The sequence below is a fragment of the Passer domesticus genome, chromosome 5, assembly GCF_036417665.1.
Source record: "Passer domesticus isolate bPasDom1 chromosome 5, bPasDom1.hap1, whole genome shotgun sequence".
NCBI lineage: Eukaryota > Metazoa > Chordata > Aves > Passeriformes > Passeridae > Passer > Passer domesticus.
This window is the reverse complement of record NC_087478.1, coordinates 21,558,777-21,581,670: the sequence shown is the minus strand read 5'-3', so window position 1 is coordinate 21,581,670 and position 22,894 is coordinate 21,558,777. Positions and strand designations below refer to the sequence as shown.

Here is a 22,894-nt window from a genome sequence, read left to right as displayed (position 1 = left end):
TCCATATATCTGTGTTCTCAAATCTTTTTACATTTGCTGCTAACCTTTAGCCTATGCCAAAAATTGATCTATGTTTTTTGTTAATATACCTAGGGAGCTATTTAACATAAACCAAACTATTTAAAAGAAGGTTTTCAACAGTTACTTATCACTTTCAGTTGCCAAAGATTAAAATTTATTGTTCAGATATTTTGGCTCCTCAATATTTATTTTATATAGTTCTACTTTTCTAGTTTATTACCTTAAACCAAATCAGTTCGTAAAAGTATGGGATGTTTAAAAGAAAATTCCATAAGATGAGGAAACACATATGTTTTAGACATTGCCAGAACTTTTATATATTTGGATTGAAAGAAAAATTACAACATCAGGAAAAAAATCCTGAGTTTTCATATAACTTTAAAATATAGGTCACTACCTGAAACATTTCCAGATTATTTATTAAGATCTCTACAGTAGTGGCATGGTCTGAGTCTAGACTTCAAACCAACCAACCATTCTGTGCCTGCTCTATTAGTCAAAAGATAAAAAGCAGTAAAAAGTGTTGGCATGGCACCTGTTGCTGGGTTATCAGAGACCTGGCACTTTTTGATTTCCTCATGAGACTGCTGGGAATGACCATTCAGTCACGGATTGTAACGTGGGAGCCAACAGCAAGATCCACAAGTGGCAATGGAAATCTTGGCAGGTCAATGTACTCCTGGCCCCAGTGGTAGCCAGGAGGCTGCAGCCTGGAACAAGGGACCTGAAAGCCAAGGGAGGGTCAGCATGAGTAAGGGACTCACAACAGCCAGCACTGGGAGGCTACAGTAACAGAAATTGTCTAAATTCAGCCTCTGGTGTCCCAGCTGAGGAGGGTATGCATTTGGAAGTGAGCTCCCTGCTCCAGATCCTAATTATCTGCTTTGTAACTTCAGATGAAGATTCAATTTAAACCTTTGATAAAATTCTACATAGGATCTGTCTTAGGGACCAAAGTTCAGATCACTTTTCACATAAAAATTACCAGGTTACAAGCATGCTATTTTCTTGTCCTAATGAATTTTGAACTTTAAAGTGGTCCTTAACTGAGTGGGGAATATTTCCCCTAGCAGCTGCATCATTAGGATGCAGAAAATGCAAGTTTGAAACTACTCTGAGCAAGAATCATGGGGTATCTCTATCTTCCTGCTTGCACCCTCCCACCATGGTCCTGAGTGTCCCTCCTTCCTCTGTCCGTGCTGTGAACTGGGCTGTTGCACAGCACAGCCTCCACAAGGCACCCATGCCCGTGGGAGCAGGGCAAGCTGGGTTATTCTCACTGAACCACAGCGTGCTCAAAGCCAGTGTCCAGGGTTTGTTTAGGTTCAGTCTGCTATAATTTTCTCCAAATCATCTACAAGTGCATCTGAGGGTGGTGTATGTTCTGTACAGGGCAGAAAGAGGGGCGGCTGTGCAGGGTACCCAGAAACTGGTATTGCATGGTTGTGGCACTGTGGAATGTATTTGTCCCTTAGATGTACCCGTGCGGGCTCTCATACAAAAAAAATTCTTGATGATTTTATTTAGAAGGACTTCTTTATCTGCTGAGATTACTCACCCTGCTACTTACCTAAACAGTCACTTGGACTTTTGCCTAAGTGGAAGAACAGGCTGCCTCCCTGGAAATTATCTTGCTCCTGAGGTAGCAGCTGACTCTCTCAAGGCCGCAGGGATCCTTCAGGGTTTCTTCACTGAGCCTTCCCCTCAGTCCCTGGCCAGGTGACATGTCAAAAGGCAGCCTTGTGTTTCTTTGCTGTGGCTTCCTGTCCATCAGACACAGCTGGCTGAGCCGCTGCCTGGTAGTGGTGGTGGGGACAAACTCTAAGGCCAGGTCTGATCTCCAAGTATTTGATTTTGGGGCTGTTTTCTGGGCTGTGGTGAGAAACCCGTCTGTGGTAGAAAGGCCTGATAGCACTGACACAAGAACCTTAGGCCTCTGCACCCTTCTTTGTTTAATGCCTTTAATACGAACAAAAAAAGGTTTTGCTGGCAGTTACACAGGCACTGGGAGATACTGTCAGCACTGTGTACTTATAAGATCTAGAAAAATAGTTTCTTTCGTTCATTCAAATACAAAGGCAACTCAAAAGTTTTCTGTCTTTCTCCAGAAATTAAATCCTGCAAGCTTCCAGTAGGATTTTGCAAAGGAATAGTTTTAGAAAATCAAAATAACAAAACCATTTAACCTTAGATAAAGGATTACTAAAACTCACTGATCACTTTGTGTACCTAATCTTCAAAATAATTTTTGTAAATAAGATCAGACTCTAATAAATCACATATGTTATTCATTTCACTGTACTGTCATCTTCTGAAATGTATTTGTGTAGTCTGGGACAGTCCTCTGAATTCTCACAAATTAACAGAAAATTAGTGTTTTGGAAGGAAAGTCTTAATCTTGCTTCATTTTTATATCAATTGCTCTCAACCATACATCCAACTTTTAGATGTTTCATTGTAGATGAGAATTAATATTTCAGAATAAAAAGAAATATTTTCTTTTTGCTTCATCCTTCTCACCCATTTTCTCTTTCTCATATACCTTCAGTTGAGAAAGGACAAGCTGCTACAAGAAAGGCAACATGGAGTGAGAAATGAGCCCCCAAATGGCTGTCAAATTTGAGCATTTGCAGCTCTTTCAGGGAAAGAAAAAAAACTCCCACCCTAACTAAATGAAAAGAGCATAACAGAGTGACAGGAAATAGTCTCTTCAAAGGGTTGGAGGGCATTTAATTTAGGGGAAACTCCCTTATGAAGTTTTTTACTCATACATGAGTAAAATATCCAAAAATATCATACTTCCTGTGTAATAAAACTACTCAGAAGAATACAGAGGACGTGCTGACATTCATTGCTGTTTTCCAGGGCAATGGATTGTCCCTTGCCTCAGCTGCTCTGACAACAGGACCTGTGACTGGAGAGCAATAACTTGGCAGCCCCACGGCTGCCGATACTCTGTGTTGGCCAAGCCCGAGCTCCAGCGCTGCGTGGAGGGCAGAAGGGTATGTACCAGGCTTTACATTTTAATTCATTCTTATTTACCTGGGTATTTAGCGTCCTGAAGTTTTCAAAACATTTTTAAGATTGATTTGTGACAAAAATCCCTTTTTAACTAGAGATATATTTGGGTGAAAAGTTCACAGGGGTGAAAACCAACCGTAGTACTAATTTAGCCTCATATGCAGACACAGTTGTGTGCTGCTGTTTCACAGAGGATGTTAGGTCACACCACTGGAGTTTCAAGACCTAAAGTGTGTGTGATTACCAGTGAGACCTGCAGTGAGTACACAAGGATGGCACATGGAGGACGTATTTGCGTTGTTGTTACGGTTTTGTCTCACATGCAAGTTGGTTTTCTTCTGCTGCATACCTAATGCATGGCATTGCTTGTGCACACTAATCTTACCAAGTCTTCTTGCACATTCTTTTCTTTTAGTGAAGCTTCTAAAGTGATTGCTTGGAAACACAAGGTCTCCTTAATAAGCATGCTATGACTGTTATACTGTTGAGAGAGATCTCTGATCTGAGGCTCAGGTACCTTACTGAGGATACAAGTATCCAGAAAGTAAGTAATTAATTGTTATAAAGCTCTTTAAAGTGTTGCCTAGGTAAGAAAATAGATACTAAAAGTGGCATTTTGATAAAATCCAAGAGCATTTCCATATAAACAAATACAAAATCAATACTCTTTCAATTAACATTTTCTTCTTAATTTCTGATAAATTTCTTGTCCTGCACAAGGTACTTTATTGTCGTTTTGCTTTATTTCTGCCTGTGGTTTTCTCTGTTACCATAGAGCTGCAGGTTATTCCTAGAATATTTTTCTAAAAAAATATTGCATTTTATGACAGGGGAGAAGCCCAATTTGCTCCTCATGTACAAAACAAGCTCTTCTGGATTGACCACAGGAAAAAAATATTCAAGAATTTAATTGCTTTGCTTTGGTCTTTAATCTCTATGGACATCAGGCTGCTTTCACAAGCAACCATCCTTTGGTCAGACAATTGAAGGACAGCAGAGGGACAATATGCCACTATGGATGTGGATTGCCAGGGTATTGCTGAGAGGATTTGCTGACATTTCCATATCCCAAATCTGACCACTCATATTCATGAGTGTCAACAATGGGAGAGCATTTGTAAAGGATTTATTAAAATCAAGTAAATGAAATGAGTGTCTGTGAAGCCGAATTTCTTAATTCACATTCATTATGTTCTAATCCTCTGAGATCACTGATCTATTCTAGTGTCAGATGACAGCCAGATCCTAAGTAAGCTACGTTAACTTCTTGAGAAAAATCTCTGTAACTAATAGCACTTTTTTCCCATTCTGCATTTTTACAGAAGTCTCCTGACACTGTCTGATAACCTTTGCTGCTTTGTAGAAATCTGCTGAATTACCTCTGTTACCTTTTCACAAATGTATATTGAATTGTTTTATTCTTTTAAAGTCATCACTCTAAAGCATGTTCCCCTTTTGGTATATTTCTCCTATCTCTCTCAGATGCTATTTTTGTCACAACTTTGTAGTGATTTTAGTTTTGTCTGAAATTTTGCAATGACATTTCTGCTTCTTTTACCAAATGAATAAATGGATCAACTTCTTTGTGTCAATACAACTCAAGAACTAAGAGAGGCTTTCTTCCTACCAAAGTCAGATGAATAAAAAGATCCTGCTTGGCAGGATCTTCCTGATTCTGCCTTTTATAAGTCAAACTTTGGATTTACTTTACACTGCCCAAGCGATGTAGTAGAAAAAGTTGGTTTTTTTATTTGCTCACTGAAAGACTTTTATCTGTGTTATATAGGTTTAAGCAACCTGGACCTTTTATAAAGGAGCTATTGAGCAGTAGGAAGATAGAAGTCTTGTGAAAAAATACTTGTTAGTTTTAAAAGAAATTTTCATAACCATCTATAAATATTTATATATTCTCAATTGTGATTTTAGTTTTGATTAATTATATACCTTGTCTCTTAGTACTACTGAGATCTCTGATGTCTCAAACTGAAGATATAGTTTCCATAATAAAATTAGCAGAAGGTTTCAATGCTGGAAACAAAAGCAGATGTCAAAAAAAAAGCATGAGTGCCAAATGAAAGGGCAAAAGTCATTAACCCAAGTGAGGACACTGAGGTGATCTGGAATGCTGTTTGATTTACATTGTTTGTTGAAGCTAGCTAAGAACAACAGAATTCATTCATGTGTCCACTCAAAATGGGCTCAACTAACCCATGTGCCTCTTTATTCAGGGATTTTGTATATGGAGCTTGTGTAGCTTTGGTCTCTGGAGTTAAAAATCCCTTACACAGGATATCTTTGCTGTTGGCATGGACAGAGGAATTGAGTGCAGCCTCAGCAAGTTAGGTGATAGCACCAGCTGTGTGGTACAGTTGACTTGCTGAAAAGAAGGGATGCCATCCAGAGGGACCTTGACAGGCTTGAGAGGTGGGCCTCTGTGAACCTCATGAAGTTCTGCAAGGCCAAGTGCAAGGTCCTGCACCTGTGTCAGGGCAATTCCAATCACAAATACAGGCTGGGCAGAGAATGGACTGAAAGCAGCCCTGGTGAGAAGACTTGAGGGTGTTTATGGACAAAAAAATCAACATGACGCGGTAGTGTGCACTCACAGCACAGAAAGCCAGCCATGCCCTGGGCTGCATCAGAAGCAGTGTGGGCAGCAGGCTGAAGGAAGTGATTTTCTCCCTCTGCTCTGCAGAGACCCTGCCTGGAGTCCTGTGTCTAGTTCTGGGGTCCTCAGCAAAAGAAAGATGCTAACTGTTGGGATGAGTCCAGAGGAGGCCCCGTTGAGTGGATCACTGGGCTGGGGCACCTCTCCTATGAAAACAGCTCTGAGAGTTGGGGCTGTTTAGTCTGGAAGACAGAAGGCTCTGGAGAGACTTTAGAGCAGCCTTACAGTATTTGAAAGGAATCTTGTAGAGAGATGGAGAGATACTTTTTTACAAGGGCGTGTGGTGATAGGACAAGGGGGAATGGCCTTGAGCTGAAGGAGGGTAGGTTTAGATATCAAGAAGAAATCCTTTACTCTAAGGATTGTGAGGCTCTGGCAGAGATTACCCAGAGAAGCTGTGAACTTGCCATACTTAGATCCAGGATGGAGAGGGTTCTGAGCAACCTGGACTACTGGAAGGTTCCCTGCACATATCAGGAGGTTGGAACTAGATGATCTGTAAGGTTCCTTCCAAACCAAAACCATTCTGTGATTCTATGATCATTCTAAAACATAAACATAAGTCTGTGATTACATTTTTAAATTTAAATAGGAGGTGTTAATCTCTATACCATTGTCAGATTGTTGTTTGGAGGCTGTTTCCATGTGCTTCTCTATTAGCTTTATAAGGGAAAAATAAAAGATGAAAAAAAGCCTACTTATATTTCTATTTTTAATGAATGTGAAGGGAAACATACAACAATTAACCAGTGCTATGCTGTGTTCCTAACTTGTGTTCACTTCAGCAAGTGATGAATTAAGATGTAGAGTGAAAGATGTAGACTCTTTTTGACTGAAATACAGCATATGGAAGATCAAATGTGTCTTTAAGTGCAACCTTTCTATTTTTCTCGTGTTTCATAGAAAATGGTAAAAGGCAACAGATATCTCTTTATCACTATTTTCTTGTATTCATTTGTCTATGTTTCTGAAATATATTTATGGTCACCCAAACAGAGCACCTCTTTCCTACCTGCAACATAATTAAGCCTTCAAAAATGCTTGCTATTTTCTTTTCTAACTCCAGGCCACTTTTATTTCTTATATTAAAATTGATTTGTTTTCCAAAGGTCATCTGAGCTTTATAATCTTTCTCTGTAACTGAAACACATTTCCCTGGCTATGAGTTCCAGTTGATTTCAAATCATCATTAACTGCTAGTTTAGACTGTGTGCATAAAAAACTGTTTGAAGTAAGTTGTTTCTGTGTTTTTTGGTTTAACCTGGCAGGCAGCTTAACCTCACATAGCCATTCACTCACTTGTCCACAGGGATAAGGGAGACAATCAGAAAACAGATGAATCTTGTGGGTTCAGAAAAAGACAGCTTTAGTAGAATGAAAGAGCAAGGGAAAATATTAATAGTAATAATAATAATATAATGATAAATACACAAAGTAATGCACAGTGCAACTTCTCAACACCCACTGACTGATGCCCATCCCATCCCAGAGCACAGCTGCTGCCCCCCTCTCAATTCCCCCCAGTTTTAAGGCTTAGCATGATGCAACATGGTTTGAAATATCCCTTTGGCCAGTTGGAGTCAGCTGTCCTGGCTGCTCCCAGCTTCCTGTGCCATCCTCCTCTCTGACAGGGAAGAATGAGAAGCTGAAAAGTCAGTGTGTTACCAACATTATTCTTATCCTGAATCCAAACCACAGCACTGTACCAGATACAGGGAAGAAAACTAATTCTGTCCCACCCAAAACTAGGACACTTGGTTTCATAAAAACATAAGACCACCTGCAGTGAAACAATAACATTCAAGCTGATGGAGACATGGGAAAACATGTACATGCACAGAAACAGTTTTATGAAGCCTTTTTTTTGCTTTATGATGTGTTAGCAAGAATAGTCAGTCATATGTTTGTATTTCATACATAGTAAACAGGAAAATGTTGAAGTGCTGGGGTTAAGGTTGTTCTGCCTGGGTAGATTTTCTTTCAGTCCATTTTAAATATCAGTAGTCTTTTTCCTCTTCCACTTTAAGGGTACTGAGATGCTGACTGTCTCATTCTTAGGGAATATATGTATACATGTCCTAATTGAATCAAATAAATTGTTCATCATAGTAAAATATTATACATCATAATAAAATATTATATCTGTATTATGTTGGCTCAACAACATTCTCTGCAACTGTGATTAATGACTTTTTATTGTAAGACATATACAAATGTATTAAGATAATGCTTTGATTTTTGTACAAGATTGATTTTGTACTTTTAAAAATGGGTTCTAACAGGTTATTATTTATCCAATTAGCAGTATATAGAAAGTTGGTCTCAATAGCAGGAGGGATATATATTTTGCTTATCATTGGGAAATACTAACCAGAGTTTAGTCTTATAATAAAATACCACTGAGTCATGTGTAATTAAGAACAGGAAATATGAAAAGGCAATATTTGCTGAAGTACTTAAAATTCAGCTGTTCAAACAGGAATTTTAACTTATGATTTCTTAATAATATTTTAGAGTTAAGTAGTATTTTGAACTTACAGGTGTTTAAATTTCCCGAGTGTGGTTAATTTTTAATGATAGGTCTGGTTGAGAAGTGAATTCCACTATGCTTACACAATCTTTCAAAGCCTTTAAGCTATAATGGAATTTTTCACACAAAATATTTGCAACAGAAGACAGTGAAAACATCTGTCTGTGTGGAAGTGTTGTTCTTTGTCTGGTAAAATTATAACCTTATGTTTGATCATTTAGTCATCCTGCAGACAACTGCCCCATCAACTTGAACAGTACCTAAGTCTTGTGCCAGACTTGTGAAAAAAGAGAGATATGGCTTACTCTACACACCTAAGCCATCACGTTCCTCATTATTGTAATAGAAATAAATACAGAATCATCCCTGAGCCTTTTGTTCAAAACATATTGAATACTACATGGCATATGTAACTAAAATGAGTTAATCTAGCTGTATAGAAATAAATGTGGTTTTAGTTACCATATGTTGAATTACATTGAGAGATTATTTTAATTCATCAGAACTCTTGGGTTAGCTGAAGGACATAGGTTTTCTTCCTCAGGCTAAACACCACTTATTTTAGTCTTTAAGTCATCCAAGCATCTGCTAAAAATGAATCTGACTAGCAAAAGGTGGACTTTGAAAGATGCTTTCTGATGGCCTGCATACCATAACAAAATGTATTTGGCCAGCTCTGCACAAGGGCAGTTTGAAAAGAGGGTAGGATAACCTACAGATTTCCTCTTTGCCCACTTTGATTTTTTTTTTCTTTTGAGGAGAAGAAGAAAAAGAATTTGTGTTTTTTTCCAGGATTTACATATCTCACATCATGGCTGAACCAATGGCTGGAAGCAGATGGTTGGATAAAGACCAAATCTTAATGAATGGATGCAGTGGGTATGCAGATGTGCTGGTGATGTGCTAAGCATACATCAGCCCAGGGTGCATCCAATTACAAGAAATCCACACCTGTCTTTCTATCTGAGATCTTCTTTAGACTTATGAGAGAGCATTCCCTTCAAAATCCCAGCACACGTCTCCAGAGGATGACTGCAGACATTAGAGCTCTATCTCAGAGCTAGAGGGCAGGGAACATAGGTTTCACATACTGCACTCCTAGTTTTCACACATTTCAAAACTGTGGTTTCATTGTAGGAGACAGAGTTAAACAAATTTGCCTGATGCCAGCGATACAGTCCTGATGTGGCTCATACCTACTTGAACAATCAAAGGCTTCATGACTGTAAGCTAATCTGGTTACTGTAATTGACTGGCATCTTTAAGGATGACCTCTCCTTTTGATTTGTCTTTGTGTACAACTACAAGTCCACTTGGGCTCATTTTTTTCTTTCCCACTTGCAGCCTTGTCTATTCTCTTAGCAGACCTGTTTCTAAAAGTCTAGGTTAATTTCCCTAGTGGATATTGCTGTCTTTCTTATTCCTGATTTGGAAATAGGATGAGTGCAGTCTCATCAGTCTTGTGATGGTATTTGAAGAAGTATGTCAGGGCCTTAACAGTTGCAGTTACACTAATTGCTCTAAAGGAATCTGCTCTGACTCCTGCCACCTATTTCACATTCTCAGAGCATCAGGACAACAACAATAGCAATGTGCTACAGCCCACCTGATATTTTAATATGGTGCCCAGCATCACAGTATTTCCAGACTAGAGCTGCCACTTTAAGACATGATCACAACTAACTTGTTTCTTCCGGTAGGGGTTTACTAAATGACTGCACATAGTGGCCTTCCATCTCCAGACCTGGCCAGAAAGGTACCCGGGGCAGACCTGAAAATTAATTAATGGGTCCATTGTTTGTACCTAAGTAGGTAGGTATAGGAAAATTGCAAAGCCCTAAAATGCTAAATCATGTAATAGTGTGGATTGGGATGTGTGTATGTGTTTTGCTCTAATTTTGACATTAAAAAAATGCTTTGATGCTCTGCAGTGTTTGAGACTTAGGAAATGTTTGGCATGACTCTTCACACCTCATCTGCTAGTGAATGCACAATGTTGACAAAAAAGACATCTGTGCATCCTGTTCATTGACACTAGCCATGGTTCTTCTTTTTTTTTCCCATGGAAGTTGTCCTGCTATTTTAGTAGTAGGTGAGATTAGATCAAATATAGTTAGGAGAAAACAATGATGAGAATTCTAGTCACACTAGAATGAGATAAAAATGTCCCCTCTATTTTGTGTAATTAATAGCTGAATATGCTTCTTTGCAATTCCCATGTGCTGTGATAACAACATGGTGTCATATGATACTAGAAGAGGTTTTGTATGTTCTACCAACTGCTGTATGCGTGTAACTTGGTAGGGCCGGTTTGTTATTCTGCTAATGATGTGTTGGGTTTTTACAGAAGTGTTCTCACCCACATTACAAGCTCATTATGTCCTTGCCTGCAGATATCTGAGAACTGCTGTTTAAACAGATATGCATCAAGATACTACAGTGATAGGCTTATGAAATGGAGATTAAATTGTCATGGATATAGACAGGCCGGAGAATCAAGAGGTTTTGCAACCTAAAAGAATTGTTGCTTAAAACCTCAAGTTAATCTACATTAGAATTAGGACATATTTTAAGCATGGACTGTCTTCCTAATTGTAAATAATTTTATGTGTGTGTGTGTCTGTCAGAGAGGGAAAGAGAGAATATCCAACCAGTCCTTCCGTGGATCTAAGGATCCTTGACTTCTGTGAGTCATGTTATGCTTGATTTAAAGAGATTTCTTCTGACACGGTGTGAAAAGCTGGAAATCCCCTTGCGTGTGAGAGAAATGCTTATGCAATACAAACATGAACAGCAGCTGTTTAAGAATTTCCCCTATGAAGAGGCTTTGAGAGGTCCAGGACAGAAGTTAGAAGAGCCTCTATGAGCTCAGTGCTAGTTTTAATCTGTTTCTTACCACACATAATCTATCAAGGGCTTCTCTGCATCCCACAATGGGCAAGGCATGGGAAGTTGAAGATATTGTCCTGCCTGTTCTTGCCCCTAATATCAGATGAGGGTAGGCTCATCTCAAATTTCTTCTTTTCAGGGAAGAATCATTGGTACACTGTTGTTCCTTATTTTTAATCACAATAGGTTAATAGTGGGAAGTGGAATCAGTTTTCAAAACTGTGACATTCTTGAAGGGAATAGATAGATAGATAGATGTGCTAGATGAGTATAGTCCCAAATGCCTGCAGCACATAAAATCTCTAAATAAAACTTTGGAAATATATCCTTAGACATGACATCTTGTGCAGTCTGAATTTTATTTGCATAATCAGATATTCTAGGTGGAAGTAGTAAAATATCAATTTCCACATCAAATTAAGAAATTAAACAACAAAATCCCAACTTTGCAGGATGCCTACTATCTGAGTGCCAGAGGAGGTAGGAGGAGCTGAATACTTCTGTGCAGAGAACAGGGCTGTTACTGTGTGATGGTTCTGTGGGGCTTCTTAATCCCAGTTTCACATGTTCCCTCCTCATTGTGGATTTCTGGCTGAGCTGATTGGGGTGATTGATTCTGCACACAGTTTCATTGGCAAACCACAGTGAACCTGGGTTCTCCTACTCTTTGGACTTGTCTTCTATTACCTGCTTCATCAGAAGGAAATGCTAGCCCTATCCACTCAAAATAGGGTAATAGCATTAAAAAAATTTCACACAACATTTTAGGATCTGTGGTCTCGCCATACAAATATGTTTGTTTTTTCAGAGGAATCTACAGAATGAGTGGGAGCAAACCCAAATTTGACTTTATTCATTTGCAAGTTCAGGGTATCTGAGCAGAGACTGCTATACTTAACATACATCTGTCATCCTGGCAGGATTTCTAACTCCCTTCAGGCCATGATGCTTTCTGGTGGTCACATCACACATGACAGGACTCTATTCAGATTATCCTCCACCCACATAACCCCCTTTTCTTTCCCCTTTGAACCTGCAGAAATACCATCTCTCTACAAATAAGGCAGGAGCTAGCTGCATCCTTCATGGAGTGTGGGGGTGTGTGTGTGCTAGTTTGGTGCAAATTCTAATGAATGCCATTTATAGAAGACCAATACTCTGTGCAGGAGCAAACCACATGAAAAACTGTAGGAAAAAAAATCAGGATGCTGCAAGCAATCATGAGCGCAATTGTGTGCTTGCAATTAGAAGTAAATATAAACTTAAGCAAAAGAAATTATCACCAAGGATGAAAGATGCAGGGCTAATTTTGCAGCTATAACCATCTATAACCTGTACTTTTTGTATTTAATATACATAATTCAGCTTTTTATTAATCAAATCACACAGATTTTGCTAAAGCCCAAATTTAATATTAAGATGCTAGGGTACTGGCTGGTCATAAAGATATTTCTGGAACATTATGAGAAGCATTTAAAAACCTCCCAACTAGCTGTATTCTTTTCTTAGCTTCTGGTTTCTGGATTGAACAACTTCTAAATAATACCTTCTCCATCTGAAGATTCTTTTTATAGGTGACTCAACTAACAGAGGGATGATGTATTATCTAATTGAAAGAGTGAATAAGACTCTTCAGGAATGGCAGAAGACTCATGATGTTAAATGTTATCACAATATCAATGAGGGGAAAACATTTATCAGTTACTCCTACTACCCCCAGTTCTGGATGAATGCAAACCAGAGACCGACTTTTGAAAAAGCACTGGAACAGCTGCTGCAGAGGTACTGCACAAGCTCTGTGTCTCCCTTGTTTGCATTATTGTTCTATTCACAAATGTGTTTAACACGTTTTACAATTAAAGTCAGTAAACGATAAAACATAAGGTGCACAGATCATATTGTGTGGTTAAAAAATAGCTGAAAATTACATCAGGCCTCTGATCAGGGTGCCAGATACAGTTCAGTGAAATGCAAAGCAATGTAGTTAAAATGTTTGCCATCTGTTTAAAGCAACATGTGATATTTTTCTTTTCTGGGTTTCAGATCACGTCCCCTGGAGAACACAGACCAGACTGTATTAATTGTAGGTGGTGTTCAGTGGCTTAATTCCAATCACCTGCAAATTATCCAAAAGGTGTTGAACAGGTAATGCTATGCATTTGGTGTTATTCCAATTTTTGATATGGTAAATTATGACAAACAACAAAAAAAATTGTAAATGCAAACTTTTCATTTGTTTTTCATAGGCGTGTATTTAAGTGACTTTGAAAAAATATAAAATATACATTGCCTTTTGATGTATCTTTTAAGTAAAACGTATGTCCTTGGTTTGTTTTTTTTTTGTTTTGTTTTGTTTTGTTTTGTTTTGTTTTGTTTTTTTAATTTGCAAAACAGGGAAAATCTATCAAATATCCTGGTAATTGTCAAATCCATAGGGATGGGCTTTCACCTTCCAGTGGATGGAATCCATTCTCTGTCACAGGTAAGCTGCAGTACATTTTGAGTGCATTTTCATGGAAGACTTGTCATTTCATCATTAATTTTGCTGTCTGGTCAAAATATGCTATGTCTGCTGAGCACATTTTAAGTGGATCAAAGGAAGATTAATGTTTGTATTTGCTCATGCTGCTTGATAGGGATTCAAACCAATTTCCTTATTTCACGGATTCTGCTGCAATCAGGGAGCCATTTGAGATGCCATGCTTAGTCAGCTGTCCCAAGAACCAGAAGAAGCTCCAATATGAATCCTGCTGCCAAAATTGAAAGCTCATTCTGGGGATAAGCAGATTGTTCCTCATACTACATTGCACACAGGCCCTCCCCAGGCTTCCTCCATGGTTACTGCTGGATCCTATTCCCTTGTCTGGCTTGCACAACTCAGTAAATCTATCTTAACCTACCTCTGAAGCCAGAACATTACAGAGCAGCTGGAATGTACCAGTGAATCCAGCCTGTTATTTACATGTTAATGAGATGTTACAGTCGGTTTAAAACATATCCAAGACTCTCAGAGTAACAAATATGCTCATTTCAATGCACTGTGCAGCTCACTCAATTCACTATTTTTATTTACAACGTGGACAGTGATTCTCTATTGAACACACACAAAATGCGTGGATGAGAAGCACTGGAAGGCAGAACGGAGTAAATGATGCCTACCAGTGCTGTGCGTCATGCTCCAGCTATTCCCAGGTGTTGAAAAGAGAAAATTACTGCCTTTCACAGATTACAGCTCTCCTTGAGCCCTGGGGACTAGCAACCATAACACACTGCTGTGTTCAGCGTGTGACTTCCTGCTACTCTCACCCTTCTCTTTGCTGCAGAGGCTGCCCCCCTGCCTGATTTTGCCCATTCTTTCTGTCTAAGTTAGTACTGCCTATCTGCCTCATCTCTACTGAATGTCTTCTTATTGATTCAAACAATTTTCTTAACTCATCTGGAGGACCTAAATAGAATAAAGTAAGGAAATTATTGTCATCATCATGAAGAAACATTTTCATAGCTCCTTATCATTCCAGCAAAATTCAATCCTAGGATGAAGAACTTCAGTCCAGGGTGTGAGGCAAGGATAGAGTATTAAAGGATTCCTAAGAATTTTTCTTTTTCTTCTTCATTAAATTTACAAAACTCCAGAAATCAGCTACAGTGCATAACCAACATTCTTTTCCCTTCAATATTGGAATCATATGCCAAATTACCCATGTGGTTTGTATGCTCTGGGCTTCAGGATTACCCCAGCTACTCTCAAAGGCCTTTTGTCTGCCGTGCTGAATCCACTGCCTTGCCAATTGTATGGCTAACTTTTTTTTCTATTCTTGGTCTTCCGGAAGTATATTCAGAAATTATAATCTGTTCTTCAGTATAACCATATTTAAGATACCTATGGCCCTATAGTCCCTTTAAAGCAACTGCCTCAATGAATTTGATTTGAAGCTGAATTTTTCTTTAAAGGAGCATTTTCACCATTTGTTACAGACAAACTTTATAATTGGAATTATTTTTCTGAATTACACCTCATATTAGTGAAGTACATTTTAAAAACCATCACTCAAGAATTATATTTTAAACAGTCATGAAATCTTCCTATAAATGAAGCTGCACATCTACTGAAAAGTAATTATAGTTTCTGAAAAAAACCCTACATGAGTCTTGGAGTAGTAGCTTTTTTTTGAGAGTAATTCATGTCTGTAGTATAATTGTATATATGCTTATTCAAAATGCAGTTTTGCTATTTTTTGCCATGACACAATAACCTTTAAACAGTCTTTCTGAAAAGACATTGCAATGTTTTATCTGGAATGCAGGCAGAAGTACAAAACCTGTGGAATGAAAACCTGATTATTCTGGATACAGCAAAAAATTTGGGCTATGAAGTGGTTGACACCTTTGTCATCACCATGGGACGTTACAAAGAATTCCTGCAAGGGAAGTGTGGCTGCCATTTCCATGAGGTAATAGTTTACGCTTATAACGTTCCCAGGTATTTAAGATATTTTAATTGTCAGATCTTAGGAACAAGAAGGTACATGGTGAGGGCAGCGTCTGTCACTCAAAGTTAGGCCTGAATACAAATCATGGGGAAAGCAGTTTGCATGGTGGCACTTGTCCATCACTGCTCCCAGTGCAAGGCCACCCAAGGACATGTTGAACTGCTGGAGTGGTGAAATAAAAATGAACATACCCTTCTGCAAAGGTAACTCATATACAAGGATGTTGCACAGTTTCCAGGTTCTTGTAATATTTCTTATGTGTCATATATCTCTGCTGCTTCTGCATGGACTCAGTTTATCTTTTTTACTCAGTCTCATGGGTTTTTGACTGATGCATTCCTAACTGAGCAGCTCAGCACACTCACTTCAAACCATAAGTACAATTAAAATGGAGCTTAAAATTGAATAACCAATCTTACTGCTATATATCTCTTTTCCTATGTCAGAAAAAAATAATCTGGAATAGTTACAGTGGTCCACTGCACAAACAGAAGTGTAGATTGCTTGTTCTCCCTCACGCCAGTAGTCCTGCTTTCTTGATTGAAATCTACAGAATTTTTGGGAGTGTTATCAGACTCACGTGAGCTCATGTGCCACTCATCAACCACACAGCTGATTTCCACCTCAGGATTCACGGCAGCTCACAGGTTTTCAGGCCAGTGCCATGGCCTCTATCCTGCTTTGGGGCCAGCATCAGCAGGTGTGGTTAGTTAACCAGCCCTCTAATCCACTCTGCTCAATAATTGAGAGGCACAAACATAGCTCAGTCCAAATGAAGCTGGAAATAGGGAGTAAGTCACAGAGTAGCTATTTATGTGGTTGATAAATAGCCCCATGGAGCAAATGCTTCCCTCCTTTTTACCCAGAAAGTTGTACTGACCCTTTTTTATCTAGAGCACAGATGCTGATGTTTTTGTGGATCATTGCTGATGTTTGCCATTTCTACAGATCTTGTAGTGAAACAGAGAGCTTCAAAATTAAATATTTCAAATGCTTTGTATGGAACTCAGTGGAGAAAACAGCAGGGCGTGATCAGTCATCAGCATTTTTCATGTACTGCTCCATCATTTTGTATGAGCTCATGTGCAGATTTGGTCTTGCTTCTCTGCTAAAGGAATCTCAACAGAGTATGTGGTTCTGGGGAGGATCAGGAGAGATTTTGGCTCACAGAGCTGTTATTAATGAGACTTGAGAGGTCATTGTTCCTGAAAGAGCCATATGCTCAGTAGAATCCATCATACACCAAAAACAGACTTGATCCTTGAGGAAAGCAAAAATAAAGTCCTTAGTTCTTTTGATACTTCATTAGTTTTAATAGTTTTGTCATCAGCTTATTTCTGCATCCTGGCAAGTGGAGTTTCATTAGGTGCTGAAGCAGTTTGCACCAAGAAAATGGCATTTTTCCCCCGAGAACAGAGCCAAGAACACTGTGTGAAACCCCAGCACTTTCCATGTTTTCTGAAACCAGATGAGATAGATTAAATCTCATGCTTTGTACTTTCACTTTCTTTCTCTTAAAAACTGACACTCCTGAAGTATCAGAAGATGGCACCCCTGTGTAGATGACATCTGAGCTGAAGCATGGTTGTGCAGGAATGGAGGACTGTCCATTCTGTGCAGTCAGAAAACAAGAACTGAAATGCCTTCATGAGTTCTCATTTAGCTCCGACTAAGTGGCTGAAGAGAAAGCTGTTTCCTCTGAGTGGCCTAAACAATTGAGTTCCCACCAACCCATTTCAGAGGGTCTCAGGTGACCCTGATAGCACAGAGATCTCCATCTCTGTAGACTCTGCAATCTTTGCTCAGACTTCTAAGGGATCTGGATTTTCAAAGGGATTATACTGAGCTGGGACAAAATATCTTGCATAACCCTGGCATTTACTGTCCAACATAATTCTAGTTCTATGCGCACATGAGAAGTGGATTTTTTTATCTACCTCATTCTTTGAAAATGCTTATGGACATTGGTCAGCACTGTACAAATATTACAGAAGCTATTTTTAAATTCAGAATGATTTCCTATTTTAATGGCAGTGAAATAATAATCACTACAAAGAAATTAGCAACCTTGGGATTTTTGTATCTTAATAGGTGGCTGGCTGCCGGTGGCTGGTTGAACATTAGGTTGCATTCCTGGGAGATTATGCCTAACAGGAATGCAGTTTGGGTGATTGGTTCAAGGTGGCATCATTTTGAGATAATTGTAAGATCTAAGGCACTAATTTAGAAAAATGGACCTACAGTAATTGCATGAAAATAAATAATAGTCCTTGGCTTAGCTGTATGAAATTGATCAGAGGATATATTAATTTTCTACATGGATAATTCCTGGTCTGTTTTCAGTTCTGCCAGCTCCCTCAAAGTCTTTCTGCTCAGTCTTTCAAGCCTTTGCACATGTTATTTCTTCACTCACAACTAATTTTGTATGATTTATTTCATTTATTATGAGCTTCACCACATATGAGTGTTGATTCTGATTGTTCAGTGACAGTAAATATACATTATCTTTTTTAACGATAAGATGCTTCTGCATAAATATATGTATTAGTAAATGAATTCTGCACTTTCAAGTGTCTGTTGTGATTGATACAGCAGGATAAGTGATAGGCGTCAGAGCTATTAAGTCATCACACATATACTATTTTAAAAATAAGTTGGCCACCTTTTCTGCATTCTCTGGGTTTGCCACTGCCTGGGCTAAGGTCCTCTGAGCTGCATATGTGCAAGGTTCTAAAGTTCTGTCTCTCTCAAAGCCGCTTGATTATTCATGAGTGACTGAGTATTCACTGAGACAAGACCTTCAGCATTTCACTGGAGATCACCCCCCAGTCATTAAATTCCTGGCAGCCATACCTTTCACTTTCTCATTAGTTAGTCCCTGAGCACAGTTTTATTCCATACAAGTTGAACACGATAATCCCAGAGCTGTATACATATTTCAGGGGCCAAGGTGAAGCTTTCTTCAACACTAAGTTACTGAATCATGTTGTGGTTCTGTCCGTGTGGTGTCCTGGGGAGAGGGATGTTAAATTGCTCCATAACTCCCTCCTTGAAGAAACACGACACACGAGGGTTTTCATCTCAGTGTGAGGCTGGACCAGGTTTGCATCAAGATGTCAGAATGAGGCATTCTCGCAGGGCTCATAACTGAGACATGTTATATGTGCCTCAAGTGCTTGGTATCAGACCAAGATTTAAACATTTCTGCAATTTAGAGCAGTCATGAGTTTTGTTTTAGGTAAACTGTCTCTGATGAAGGCAACAGAGTCCAATACACAAAGGCATTACAAAGTCAAATGACTGAGTATAACGGGCCTATGAATGTAGATTGCAAAAATTAAGATCTTGCTCTTTAATTAGTTTGCAACATAACAAGTTGGCCATTAAATGAATGTTTGTGAGCAACTTGCACCTTAAAGTAAGAGTATCAGGACCTGCTTCATGAACAACTGGCTCAGCATTTCTGCACACACAGCTGTGTGTCTGTCTTTCTAGGTGCAGGCAGAAAGCACTCACATATGTCATTTCTTTTGCAGGTGGTGAAATCCAATCCCTCTGAAGAAAGGCCACACATAACAATGACGTTATCGAGGCACTATACGCTGGGGAAATATTTCAGCAGTCAAAGCAAACCATCCCAACTGCAGGACTATGCAACAAATTCTCAGTCCCCCTATCATGTCCGAGGTCCAATAAATCAAGTTTATTCTGAAATCCTTCTGAGCAGGCTCTGTGCAAGTAAGAGGGAGTTTGTCAGCACATAACCTCTCTTGGATGTAGCACCGAGACTAAGTGCCACTGCCTGAGTGACAATTGAAGGACCATGGTGGATTAAGATATGCTTCCTTGACTGACTGCATACACACAATGAGAGTCTGGGACATGTGATATTTTCCCAAAAACCTTATGAAATTAAGATATGCCCTGGTGACTCCATTGTGTGAAAGTGGAAGATGGAGGGTTGCAAAGGAGAGAAGAGGGGAAGTTACTTGAACTGATGCCAAAGACTAGAACAGCTGTAGTTCAAGCATGTGTGTATTATTGATAGCAAAAAGAGACCTATATATTCACTTGAACATTTGGAAAGGGCTGGTTTAGGTCTTCAGCATTATCTAGTTTTCTATTTATAGAGACACTGAAATATTTGAATGTATTTAGAAACTGACTACATTCCGTTTGAAATAGTTTTATTTTATGTGGACTGGTTTCCCTTCCATATTAAACTTTTTCTGTTTAGACACTTGGTTTATTGAATCTGAAAATGTCTATTAGCATTTTCCTGGTGATGCTGAGTTTTGAACTCTAGTGTTTTTAGTGAAAACACATCTATCCTTTGTATTTTAGATGGAACAGATATCTACTCTATTTTTTGCATGTTCTGAAGCTAAAAGAGAGATAGAGTACCTGTACTTGATACTGATTGAAACTGTCTCAATGTAACATGTAAATATAGTGAATTTGTTGACATTAATTTATTTATGGTCCCAGTTTAGGACAGTGTCCATATGCAGGAAGAATACTTAGATGAGTGCTTCAGTGTCTACCTTGGCCTGTAAGCCAATCAAGTGTTCTTCCTGCACAGAAGTGCCATTTCTTTAATGATTTTTTATAAAATACTTGCCAATGTGTGAAGCTAGTACCACAAACATAACAAAAATCCCCCTTGCAAGCACACATAAGATTTTCAGGATCTGGTAATTTATCAATCATAAGTGTGTGATGTGATGGCAGCAGAGTATACTGCCAGCCTCTCTTGCTTGGCACGGACAGCCAGTTTCAGTTCAGACGTTCTTTGAACTGCAGTTTCATGCTGTAGCCCAGCTACATCCCCAGTGTTTGCAGACCTTCTGTGGGTGACACCCCAGGGAGAAGCTGTGTGTTGGTCCCCTCCCACAGTGCTGGCAGCCCACTCATTCACAGCTGTGGTACCCGATGGGAAACCGTGCACAGCCCAGGATTAGCAGCTGGGTGAAAGGTTAGTGGCAACCCACAGGACTGCTGTCCCTAAAAATTATCCAGTTATGGATTTTTATTCATCTGGTCACACAGCAGGCAATCAAGGCACCACTCTACACCATGCATTGGAGAAGGGTGTTTTAACCAGGCTGAAACAAGTCTTACAAAGGATCTGCTGAGTTCTGTGTCATGCTTCCCTGGCACAATTTTACATATAATCCTCCACTAGCTTCTTCTTTGGGAAAGGAAGCCACAAACAATGTCAGGGAATAATTATACAAGGATTTACTCATCATCTTATTTGCCTTAGTAGCACATGGGGGGGCTGCACTATATAGAGGTAGGGTTAGGAACTCATGTCATGATATTTAGTATTTGCCTAAGAACCTGTATCTATCCACAGTTTGTGTGCCCAGCTGTAGTTTTGTGAATTTGTGCTTCTTCAGATAAGAAGTTATAATAGGAAATTGTCATGCAATATGGACTTTGGTATCTTAGGTGATAGAGTGTGTCCTCCAAAACAGGATCTGGCATACCTAATTTAAGACACCTTTCACTATATTGAAAAAGGTCCCAACTTAGATAAGGCCAAAATTAGTGAAATGGTGTGATTATATCTGTTTTTGTATAATATGCTGCTGATTGCTTACAGCAAATATTCCCAAATTTCAATGTAAGGTTTCCCCTGGCATGGAGATCTACATGAAAGATGGGTCAGGAGCTGTGCATAAATACTGAAAATATTAGCATTTGGTTTTGAGCAATATGATTATCTAAAGAATATAATTGTATGTAAATAATGTAATATATTCACTTGGGTGTAGAAATCCAGAGCTGCACGACCTTAAAGATGAAGGATAGAATATCATCATTAATATTAGTAGATGTAAAATGCAGCCAGATGGCTTTGGTATTAAGTTGATCAATGACAGGTATATTGCAGTTCTGCTTCTGATAGAGTTTTTGGTAGCTCATTTAAATCTACATGCTGTTACTGTTATTGTTCTGTACACAAATGTTTTTAAGCCATTAACTGGGCTTTTATGGTTTGGGTTTTTTTAGCTAAAACCTATTTCTGAAGCATCAGCTTAGTGATGAAAAGAAAAGAGCTGACTTTGTTATACTGTAGTGGATATCGGTGAATGTGCAATTCATCAGTTCTGGTTTCACCACAAAATGGTTTACATGTGCTGTACACCCAGATGTCTTAATGTTTTCCAAATCTTGCTATTTTTCAAATGTATTAAGTGTACATTTTCCTGTGTGTTTTCTATTTTTTACATGTCTCTGTACATTAATGTCTGTACAAAGTCATTGGTACAATTTGCAAATTGATCTTTATTTAAACAATTTCTTTGAATAAGCTGTTTCCAACACTATGTATGATCCACATAGTCTTAGGAATAAACAAAGGATATTAAGCTACATTTTTGTTATTTAACTTTAAAATATATCTGGTATCTCTATGTATGTGAAATATGAGAGTTGAGATTCATATGCAAGGATTGCTTGTTCATATGCATTAAAATTTATGGATTAAGACAATAAAAGGATTACTGTGTTTGAATTCCAGTGAGAGCACATGTTGCTATCTACAGTTTACTCTAGAATTATTATATCTGCTGTGACATTTTGCCTGAATAAACATGGAAGTGTTCCTATAATCCATATGTCTAACTTAGTCCCATTACTTACCATTAAAATAGCAAAGGACCTAGTTGTCAGATTGAGTTCCACTTCCTAATACAGACAAGAATGGCCCTGGAATTAGTGGTAGGATTGAAATATTTAGGCTGGGGAACAAGAACTCTGAGAAGTGGGGTTTCCTGCTCAGTATCTACCCGGCAGCATGCAAAGCTTAGAGCAGAACTAGAGCATACTTAAAGCTAAGGTAGAGTAAGAATGTAATTGTGTTGCAAAATAAATACTCTGATATACAGAGTAGTAGTCTCAGTTATTATTGCATGCCTTTAGCTGAAGCACGATTTACCAGTGTCCAGTGAGTTGCAACTCCTCACCTCTCATATAACTCCATAGATGGTGAACAGTTGTCGAACAGTGAATTGGGTTAGAGCAGGGTACCTGGCCACCATGATCAAGTCCATCTTATAACTGACTGACTTTTGAATAAAAATTGTTTCCCTTTTTGTAGGGAAATGCCTTGGCAAGTCCTCTCTGTCATCAGAGTTGCCAGATTTCAGGGAGCTGAAAGAATGGACTAGAAATACAACACTTAGTCTTGGTATTCATTTGAAAATTATAATCTCTGGAATAATCTCTTTCACACTGTTAAGTACAAGGCCTTTATTTTTCTCTTCT

At 38.7% G+C, this 22,894-nt stretch overlaps 1 protein-coding gene across 4 annotated transcripts in view; it reads left to right on the top strand.

Annotated features, from left to right (window-relative positions):
• The window catches only part of CPED1 (cadherin like and PC-esterase domain containing 1), a 138,607-nt gene extending 116,396 nt beyond the window's left edge, over positions 1–22,211 (top strand). For 3 of the 4 annotated variants that reach the window (XM_064422290.1, XM_064422292.1, XM_064422289.1), the window contains exons 18-23: positions 2,887–3,023; positions 12,691–12,911; positions 13,173–13,274; positions 13,524–13,611; positions 15,434–15,580; positions 19,156–22,211. In XM_064422290.1, the coding sequence (XP_064278360.1) occupies positions 2,887–3,023; positions 12,691–12,911; positions 13,173–13,274; positions 13,524–13,611; positions 15,434–15,580; positions 19,156–19,383 (923 nt within the window). In that variant the 3' untranslated portion in view covers positions 19,384–22,211. Of the gene's footprint in view, positions 1–2,886; positions 3,024–3,457; positions 3,584–12,690; positions 12,912–13,172; positions 13,275–13,523; positions 13,612–15,433; positions 15,581–19,155 lie in introns of those variants that run through there. The other variant, XM_064422293.1, reaches the window with a different exon arrangement.
• The last annotated feature ends 683 nt before the right edge of the window (positions 22,212–22,894 follow it).